Below are 10536 nucleotides of genomic sequence, written 5' to 3'. Positions count from 1 at the left end.
GATTACATTTACTGGCCAATTATGTCAAACAGACCATTTTAAACAGAAAATTACCAATATGTTTTAATTTTACCAGAGCTAATGTGACTTTTCCAAAACTGACGTGAGTTAACTAGATATCTCTGCCTTTTAAAGTTATTTCTCTTGATCTGAAATCCAGAATGTCGCTCATTATAAAAATTGCATAATTTATTTTCCAAGTGACATATCAAAATCCAAACTAAACACGATAAAAATAAAGAGACTAAACGTGTTTTCTACGAAGACGGAATGAAGTTTCTTTCGAGACGATTACCTTTTTAATTATCATTACACAAAAGACAATCGGTAACCTACTCATTGTAAAGTATTTTAAAATAACTTGTTGGATGGCAGAAAGTTATTTTGAGGCCCTTACATGTACCACCAACAGCCAAGCATCTGCAATAAGAGACGGCACTAGAGGTATACTCAAAATATTATGACTAAAGGGATAACAAACTACGGGTAACAGAGAGGAGATAATGAAATCAAGTGCAATGGTTGAAAGTACTTAAATATCATCTGGTAGTTTTTCAACCATGGCCCATAGGAACCTGCTGGCGCGTATTTTACTGGGAACCCAAAATGCGAAATCGACATACCGGTAAAGAATGTTGATTTAGCAATTAACTGGGTCTTATATATAAATACAAAATCGCTGCTGACCATATCGATATTGTCTTTTATCGTGGTATTTTGTGCTTAACATAAACATCTCTTGAAAGACAAAACGGACATTTAGGGGCCTATGCGATTGTGCGATTTGTGAAATAGAGATCACATTTTGGGGGCCCTGGTAAAATACGCACGCGCAAGCTCCTAGGGGCCATGGTAGTTTTCTTTGAAAAAGGTGCTGAGATTAATTAACCCATAAAAAGCATAAAACACTCTGACCTTCAGTGCCAATATTGTGACAGAGGAGCCTCAGCGTGAGACCACGGCCCAATTTAGTGGCTTTTAAGAAGCAGGGAGCATTCTCAGAAAGTCAGTATCCGTGAGTCACCGATGATAAGAAATTCGGTAACTATCACTGGGTTTGAAGAGGTCGGTTCTACTGACACCAGCGTTTTATGATTCAGCCTATTTTTTATGCGGAAGACATTTGATAAAGATCATACGAACACAGCTTGGGAATCACAGTCTTCGCCTAGCAGCGTTTAGCAGAACTGAAGTTATCCTTTTTAGCGGCCTCGCAGATAAAAGGTTTTCACGATGTCTCGTATAAGTTGCTGTGGACTTCTCATAGCCTTTCTGGCATTGTTTCTGTTCACGAAAGATACACAAGCGTTCAGAAGAACACCTCACTTGGAATCTGCGGTAAGGCTGGTGCTTTGTTGTTGATTATTTGTAATTTCTAAACCTGTCGTTATTTGCTAGTTAAGTGGCGCGTTTGTGTTTGAGGAGCGTGGGTGTTTTATAAGTGTGTGTGCGTACATGTATGTATAAAGCAATTAACGCATTCTTGTTAGTTTTGAGTTTTTTCTGCGATCTTCAAGGAAATCGGTTCATATATCCACTAACAGGAAATTATCCGTCAATTTGACCTTTTGATTTTGTTATCCCTTAATTAACAATGATAATTTTGGGGCGCCATTGACTGAGCTGCCCGGGCTGTTTGTGGCTCTCCTAGTTTTGTGATTTTTGTAACTAGAAGGAGTTATATTGACACTCAATTTTTTAAAACAACACTTTTTAAATGGTTCAGGAATCCATTGATTGCCCTGATAATTTTATCTTTTAACAGCACTGAGACGGTAGTGTAGTGCGGTTTTAAGAAATAAATATTATTATTATTATTATTATTATTATTATTAAATGATATTACACATTCTTATGGAAACACAAAACTTGCTCACATTGCAAACTCGAAAGATTCCCTTTAAATTACCACCTCAGGAAAATAAGAAAACAATGTAATTTCGCCATCATTTCTGTTATAACTGCGGAAAACGTTTTTTTATTGTGAAACCGATCAACGAGAGAGAGAGAGAGAGCAGAAAAATCTTACAAGATATCACACAGCTGGCACTAATCAAACTCCCCGGCACCACTTTAAGTAACACGGAAAAGCAATAAATCTGGTTCAGAAATTAAATAAAGTGGTGCTCTCAGCATCCTGCTGCTATCATTTGTTTTTTCAAGGTCAGAACAGTTTACTATTAGCTCATGTGCTCTGCCAGTTTGTCCAGATTGTCATTATTGTATGTTTACATTTACATCGTGCCAGTAAGTATTTAGGGATTGTTATCGTTCTCATCTCTGTGGCCTCTAATATTAAATCGGACTCCCAAACAGCAAAAGTTTGGTGCACTTTCATCATTTTTATTATTATTATTATAGCAAAAGTTATTGGGTGTACGCGGTATTTTGTCTATGCGAGTACACGTGTGTTTCCACGTGAGATGATCCCCTCGTGTGAAATTACATTTGGAACTTTTTAAGATAACACATATCCTCACGTGGATTACCGCCGCGTCCACGTGTAAATCTGTCCGACAGATTCTGCCAATGCAATTAAACCTTAAGAGCCAAACGTATTAAAGGCAGTGACTGAATTTGTAGCTCAATGTAACATAGAATGAGCATGACTTTTTATAAATAAGATTAGTCACCCAAACTAGAAGTGTATGCCCAATGAGCTGTATTAAATAAGTGTGTCAACTCCGTATAAAACAGAGCGTTTCTTTCCACATTTCAGTTCGTTATTATTTGTGCTCATTGTGTAGGGTTCTTCATTTTCATCAGTATCTGTTATAAGATCATATAAGGCGTAAACTTACTCTGAAGTTGTGATGATAGCTAGTCTAAGTACTGTCGCAACAGTTATGAAATATAGTTAGTGTTGCGACTAACTATGTATCATAAAAAAAGAGGATGTTGCCTGTTATTCTTAATTTGTGTACATCGATAGATCCAAATCCAAAATGTAGACAAGGTAATCCAAATGTTCATGTCAACATGGGGTGTAACTCACGCAGAGTCAATGTACTGGATTATTTAGAAAAATACGGAGCTATTAAAGCGTCCAGACGCACGTAAAATTTAGTCTAGGTCACTCTGACACGCCTCGTGTTCTACTGACCCATGTTGGTTAGACATTTTAAGGCAAAAAGGGCGTGTTCCTTGTTCGTCTAGTTAACTGTTATTGTTTATATCTAGACTTTTTTGACGCAGGGTAGGAATAGGACCCAGGGAGATTTCATAAATGAGCTTTCATTCTAGCCTCAACCAAGGAGTTAATTACAAAAGATTATATATTGCAATTTTAATCGAAATTATATAACCATATTAAATTAAAACAAGGAATAATGCACGTATATTTACAAGTGAACAAATTAAAACTGAGAGGTATGAAGAAGTGATAAGCGCTAACGGATACTTCCTGACACAGTCAACATACAACCAATGTCAATCTTACAAAAATATCTATCACGAAGGAAAAACTGACGCGCAAGTTTTTCTTTCTATTCCTGTTAACGCTGCCTGCTTAGGTAAGTGAAAACAATCTAAATTTATATTCTAGAGAGCATAAAATGCCAAAGGAAATAGGCGTCTCATCATACTGGGCGCCTTCACTTGTAATGATAACGTAGGCCTACCATCCCACTTTCTGATGGGAACACATTTTATGGTTCAGACCTGTCAATCTTTCCGATCTCGTCGTGAGTCTTCCGATTTGGGGACATACCTCCAGATCTCTCAGCAATCTGTCATTGCTGAGATCAGTCTCCCCTGACCCCCGCTTACCCCCCCTCCCTCCTATATCCGCCACTGGGCCTGGTGAAATGCGCACGCGCAAGCTCCTATGGGCCGTCACGGCGCGGTAGTTTTATTTGAACAAGGTGCTGAAGTTAATTAACCTGTAAAAAGCATACAAACGATCTGACCTTCAGTGCGCATAGTATGACAAGGAGCCTTAGTGTGAGACCCCGCCCATCGCAGTGGCTTTTAAGAAGCAGGGAACATTCTCGGAAAGTCAGAAGCCGCGAGTCACCGATGAAAAGAAATTGACTATCACTGGGTTTGAAGAGGTCGGTGCTACTGACACCAGCATTTTATGATTCAGCCTATTTTTGTGCGGAAGACGTTTGATAAAGATCATCAGATCTTAGCGTGAGAATCATATTTTTTGCCGAGCAGCACAGTTTAGCAGAATTGCTATCCTTTTTATTGGATTCGCTGATAAAATATTTTCACGATGTCTCGTATAAGTTGCTGTGGACTTCTCATAGCCTTTCTGGCATTGTTTCTGTTGACGAAAGTATCACAGGCGCTCAGAAGAACACCCCACTTGGGATCTGCGGTAAGGCTGGTGCTTTTACTGGGGTTGTCATTCTTTTCTTTCTTGAATTTACAGGTTGTTTGTTATTTCTAAATCTGAGATAATAAGCTAGTAAAGAGGCGCGTTTTTTATGATCGTGTGTGTGTGTGTGTGTGTGTGTGTGTGTGTGTCCGCGTGGGGGACGCAGGGAGTGCGAGGGAATCGCCACATCTGGCAATTGTCAATGATGACAGGTTTGATGTTAGCAAATTTGGAAATAAAATCGAACGGAAACTGCTCCCCCTGATAAACCCCCCAAACCCCGTTCATAATCCTTAACTGTAATTCACAAAACGGTTAACTTTTTTATTCGTTAGTTTAATTCTTGGGTACCAAGAACGTGTAGTACCGACTGTTATGCTGAATTGAAGGAAATTACTGCACAGAAATAAATTGATGAAGGGCACATTTACATGAATAAAACTTCAACGACAACTAAATAGAGGAATGAATAGCTAGATTAATAAAAGAGAAACTTGTTTTGTCTTGTCATTTAACTCTGTTAATATCATATGATGATTTAAAAAGATAAAACTGTATATGCATTACAAATATAGTGAAAAAATGAAATAATTCACACACTACTATTCATTTACAAAAATAATTTTAATACGGCAAGGAGGGGAGGGGGGCTTGAGAGAGAAAATTTGAGGAAAAAATTATCATCATAGCAAATAATGGCGCAAGAATACTTTGTAAAACTGACTGTTCAGAAAACTAATCAATGCTAATTTTTTCTTGTTTTTAAAACCTTTTATTTTTAACTTGAAACATAAGTTTTTATGTATACTGTATACTTTGCCTCTGCATTTTCACATAATTATGATCCATGATCATAGTAATTATAATTTATATTATCGCATATTGCAGCAATGCCGAGGACCATGCGACTCAAGCGTAGCATTGCGCATGCGTGACGATTCTCTCCAAGAGATCCCATTCCTGAAGCCCCAAGGCAACTTCTGCCCGTGTTGGCGAGGTTGCCCAACGCCCGGGGAGCCCAAAGCCCAACATCGCCAGCTCTCCTGGTATGTGAAGTTGGATAACGGTGAGTCATGTACTTAAATGCACGCACTAACTGTGTACACGTAGTCTAAATACTTAGCAAACGAAATCAAAACATTGATGTAAAAATAGACGCAAAGATGTTCAAAGGTTGAAGAGCAAGAACTATCTCTCTATCAGTATTATTAAAAATAGGTCCTTCTCGTAAACGAAATGTCGAACTCCATTTTTTTTATAAATACATGTTACACATAAACAAGAATAACAGACTAAAACCTGAAAAATGCAATGCAATTTTGACCTTGCAAACACTATTTTTTTAGTGCCTACATCTTTTCTTAGTAAGTAATATATCTTTTTACGGAAACATGTATAATTTTGCCTCACTGTTAACGAAGGCTTTCACAATTTTCCAAAATCGATATATACAAATGTCACTTGGGCACAAAAATAACACGTTATTAAATGTTTCAAAATATTATTTCAGACCAAAAATTTGTCGCGCAAAATTCTTACTGTTCCCTAAAGAAAGGTCGTCGTGAGTGTAAGGGTGATGAGACGGCGGTGGAAGTAGAGGGGGCAAGCCTGTTTGCCGGGGGCGTATTGGCCGTTCACTGCCACTGCCAGGACCCAGATCAGATCCTGTTACAGAAATATGTAGCAAGGAAAGGCGACAGTATGTACCAGGGTCTGACATGCGCACAGGTACACGTATTAAAGTGTGTGTGTATGTGTGTGTGTGTGCGTGTGTGTGTGTGTGTGGGGGCGCACGCGCGACAGTGTTTGTTGGCGTTTGTGTGAGTGTTTGAGTGCATGCAATAGCGCGCGTGCGTTGATATGTGTGTGTGTAAGTGCCTTTTTTGCGGATACAAGCACACACACATAGACAAAGAGAGAGAGAGAGAGAGAGAGAGAGATGCATCGATGAAACATTTAAAATGCATTTGCGTGACGTTCCCAATATTCGATAACATTCATAATACCATATTCTTCTCAACAACATATTTTTGTTTCTGTGTGTGTATTCAATTGCCTTTCTGCAGATGCAAGCACACACACACACAGACAAAGAGAGAGAGAGAGGAGAGAGAGAGAGAGAAAGAGAGAGTGGTGCATTGATGAAACATTTTAAATGATTTGTGTGACTTTCCCAATATTCGGTTACATTCAAAATACCATATTCTTCTCAACAACATAGTTTGGTCCCTTGCACACCTAAAAACACGAGAGCGGTGTCATCCGGTTGAAATCGGCGAACGGTCAAAATTAGACAAAAACGTTTCTACTTTGCAAATGATTAGTGATTGCCATGGTCATTAGTGTGTTTATGGAACTATTACATAATAGAACAGCTGACTGACAGCTGAAGGTAATGCTAATAGCTCCTGGAAATGTGTACATGTTATGTTGGCCTAACCTTGACTGGTTAGGCCTTCATTGCATCTGATCTAAACATATTATGCAATTCCTAAAAGAAATTCGTCATCTGTCTGAACACAAAAATCATATTTTTTTATGAAGTAGAAAAAAAAAATTGATGAAATGCAACGGTCACATTTATACTACAATGCCAATTTACCATCTGCAGCATCTCAGGCATAAATTGTTATATTTTGGCTGTGAAATAGAAAAGTTCATCAAATCTTATGAACACTGCCAACCAACACTTAATCAGTTTCAGTTTTTTAATGTACCTTTAGTGCATCCTTTTGAAAAACAAAAGCATTCCATTTTCGAACCTGCGAGCAGAAATTTCTGTCTCAAATTAATTTGGTAAGTTATCTACACTGAATGTCGTAGACATATTAGTCTAATTAGATCGTCTTGCCCCTGAAGAAAAACACACGCGAAAATACAAGTGCGTTGGAGTAAAAACATCTGGGTTTCATAAGGAACCCATGCTGTCTTTATTGTCTAGACCACTTTTTGTAAGCTTGCTCATTTACATTAAAACGGGGTCAAGGTCACATGAAAGCACATGTGGGGTCCTGGTAACCGAGCTGTACAGAATACACTATTTATTTTATAATCGCTTTTCTTTCTTTCTTTTTTTAAAGTTAATACCAAGCTGAGTAAACACAAAGGCACTGGAACTGTAAACGATTACTAGTTTAAAATGGAAGAGTGTTTGATAGATAAGCGAGATTGGGATGGCTAAACGGCACCCTAGAGACAAACAGAGGTCAAGGTCGTATTCAGCCACATTTTGGGTCTTGGCAACCGTGCTGCACCGTAAAATCTACACATTACCTGCGGCTCATTAAGTTTACCTGTCTGGAACAAATTTCCTTTACTTTATTTTGTCTGATGTCTGTATGGGAGAAATAATTGTCAATTTTTTTACAAGTCAAACGTATGGAAATTGTCGGCATCTTATTTTGACTATATCTTACCTTCTTTCCTCCCATCTTTTTAAATAAACTTGATATTTTTTTGGAGGGGCATAAGTAAATATTTCAGGCGTGTTTGTGCTTTTATTAATTAATTAGAGTATAAGACAATATTGTGATTCTTAAAAAAATCGCCGCCTTAGGAAATAGAACATACATATTCCGTGCAAAAAAAACCTAGTGTTAATTTGCTCACAATTTTTCTAAAATCAAGCACGGTTATCTAATAAAAACATGTAATACTAACAATTTTATTACAGTGAGGATTCCTTGTAAAACAGAAATCGTTTACTCAATCGGTGAAAACTCGCGTGAAATGTCGGTCACAACGTGCCAATCGTCTATTCAGGTGTTGTGGATGTTTTTTGTTAACCCAATTGGCAGCTTTTTTAGAGAGGAACCTTGACCGCACTCCAGCCCTTGGCGTTTTGTCAGATGTTCTACATTACTGGGGCCAAAATATACTGGAAATGCTCCGGGAAACAAGGTCCCCCAAAGCGAGAAGTGTAATTTACGAGTAAGCCCATAAAGTTTGATCCTGAACACACATCAAGATAAATATCTGGCAGTTGTCAATTACACATAAAACCTTCAAATTATCATGTTTTCATCCACGCGAGCGTTTAGACGTTTACTACAATGAAAATGTAATTCGCCATCAGACAGCACACTCAGTAAGCTGATAACTGATAATTTATATTACCCTAACAGGGTTAGATCTTAATATGCATTGCAATGCAGTTATGGAACAGACGACGACCAACATTTAAAAGCGAAGCGATATTTTTCGCGTTCCTCCCAATTCTCCATAAATATTTACAAGTAGAAACGTTTTAGTGTTCCTTTTAAAGGATTTATGTCATAACATGAAAACAAAATTAAGTCTACGAAGAACTGAAGTACGTCACAACTATCAACTGTTTATCACTGTTAATGTGTTCCAATATTTTACGGAGAAAAGGTGGAGCAAACTGTAACTTAATTTCGGCGAAATTGTGTTGATATTACGTACTTTTAATGCCTTTTTGCTTTAAATGGGAAGGCAATGTTCATTTCAAACTATATCTCTCAACAGATTGACTAGCTAAGGCATTTCTTCATTGCAAAAGTGGCTGTTGAAGGCGTTTTGATGTTGCTACCGTCGAGTGATTTAATCAATAGAGATTTCCTGCAAAGTTTTTACAACCCCATTAGGTTTACATTACAAAAATATACACCAGAGTGGGTTGAGTAAATCAATTAGGGACTATCAAAATAAAGGGTTATTGAATTTGTTCTTGGCGTTTATTGCAAGCATCTCTGGGCAGAGAATCTGAATCACACAACCACCAATTGCAATAAGAGAAGATTCGAAACGCTCTTACAACATAGAATTTTTTTTGTGAAACGGGTCATTGCACATTGAGTCATGGAATGTAGCTGGCACGAACCTTTGGGGAACTTTTATACACGTAAAACCCAATTTTACTTTTCTGGAAATTTCAACATTTTCCCTTTAATTACCAAGATATAGTTTATCAATTATACGTCCTTTTCTCAAGGAAACGAAACCCTTCCTTTGGTTTATGATTCATTTTGTGGCAGTTAATTTTTTCCGTGTAACTTTGTAAAATTAATGTTTATCTTCATTATTAATTTCTGTCGGACAATTTCGAAAAAAATTAGCAATAAAATGCGTCCATTTTAGACTGTTAAAGGCCTCTAGTACAGGATCGCACAGTAGCACTTTTTTGATGATAAAATGATAAAAGCACCAATTGGCATTTATTATGAAAACGATTTAGATCGTAGACGTGTTTTGAAAACTATTGCAGTTTGCATCAGCGCTTGATGTCAAAGCAACAGACCAACCAATGAAAATACATTTGCTTTTTTATTTCAGTCTTCATGTCATCGCGGCCCGGCCAGCGAGTGCGCGCGTGTCTATACAAAAAAAGACGACACTTTGACAGTGCAGTACATGTGCAGTTGCCCCACTGGTACTTTCTGTCCAATGCACTTGTATGACCATCTATCTACCCCCAGAACCGACGAGAAGGGGTTGGAGTACATGCCGGCTTTCTGCGCCAGAAGAGAAAGGGACTCAAACGAAACCTCTTAAAAGTCACGATTTGTACATTTATATATGCCGCAAGAAATTGTGAGCGAAAAATAAAGACGGCTTTATGCATTTTTAGATCTTTGAGAGGGGACAGTATATCAAAGCGCACTCAATATGCTGTTTTTCACAATATTCGTGGAGGTCAATTTCAATAAGAAGTTGATGAGTTTACCTGCTACAGTGATTTCTCAAATTTAACCACCAATAAGCTGTATTCTTGATGATGTCTTTCGATCCTGGATAGACTTTCTCTGCGTAAATGAAACACAGATGAGCTTAAATCTTACCAACACCAAGGAGGATTAAACTGTCAAGCGAAATTGAGCCTTATGTGCCACTGAATTAATTCGGTAACGGGGATATTGGATCATGTTTGATACCCTGTTTACTATGTAGATAACCCTCTGTTTTGATATGATTCACATTTTTCCCTCTTTCCGCCCTTCCCCATAGATAACGAATTGTACCATGGCAGCTATGTGCAAAAGCAATGCAATTAGAGGCTCAGTTAAATTTGAATGGGCATGGTTGATTGACTGTTAATCCACTTCTTATTACGTTGCGAGTGCCAATTAGAACGTGGGATATGAATGGATATTTTCTTAATGTTGAAGGAATAGAAAACCAAGTGTACTCACTCCTCTACTTGTAATAATTATACAAATACGTAATAAACAATACTATCCACAAGTAATTGG

At 37.8% G+C, this 10536-nt stretch overlaps 1 protein-coding gene across 2 annotated transcripts; it reads left to right on the top strand.

Annotated features, from left to right (window-relative positions):
- The first annotated feature begins 918 nt into the window (after positions 1-918).
- Positions 919-10462, top strand: LOC106177538 (uncharacterized). 2 transcript variants are annotated; one of them, XM_013560350.2, is made up of 4 exons: positions 919-1338; positions 5213-5390; positions 5835-6052; positions 9620-10462. In XM_013560350.2, the coding sequence occupies exons 1-4, from the start codon at positions 1234-1236 to the stop codon at positions 9836-9838; spliced, it is 720 nt and encodes a 239-aa protein (XP_013415804.2). In that variant the 5' UTR covers positions 919-1233; the 3' UTR covers positions 9839-10462. The 2 variants fall into 2 exon arrangements, with proteins under 2 accessions (XP_013415804.2, XP_013415805.2); XM_013560351.2 differs by lacking the exon at positions 919-1338 and adding an exon at positions 3916-4324.
- The last annotated feature ends 74 nt before the right edge of the window (positions 10463-10536 follow it).

The sequence above is a fragment of the Lingula anatina genome, chromosome 3 (assembly GCF_051362555.1).
Source record: "Lingula anatina isolate TDL-2025a chromosome 3, LinAna3.0, whole genome shotgun sequence".
Classification (NCBI taxonomy): Eukaryota; Metazoa; Brachiopoda; class Lingulata; order Lingulida; family Lingulidae; genus Lingula; species Lingula anatina.
This window is presented reverse-complemented; position numbering and strand designations above follow the sequence as displayed.

Coding starts and splice junctions, on each gene's coding strand:
- LOC106177538 (XM_013560350.2), top strand. CDS start 1,234: ATGTCTCGTATAAGTTGCTGTGGACTTCTCATAGCCTTTCTGGCATTG. Junction 1,339..5,212: donor CACCTCACTTGGAATCTGCG/GTAAGGCTGGTG, acceptor CGCATATTGCAG/CAATGCCGAGGACCATGCGA. Junction 5,391..5,834: donor GTATGTGAAGTTGGATAACG/GTGAGTCATGTA, acceptor ATATTATTTCAG/ACCAAAAATTTGTCGCGCAA.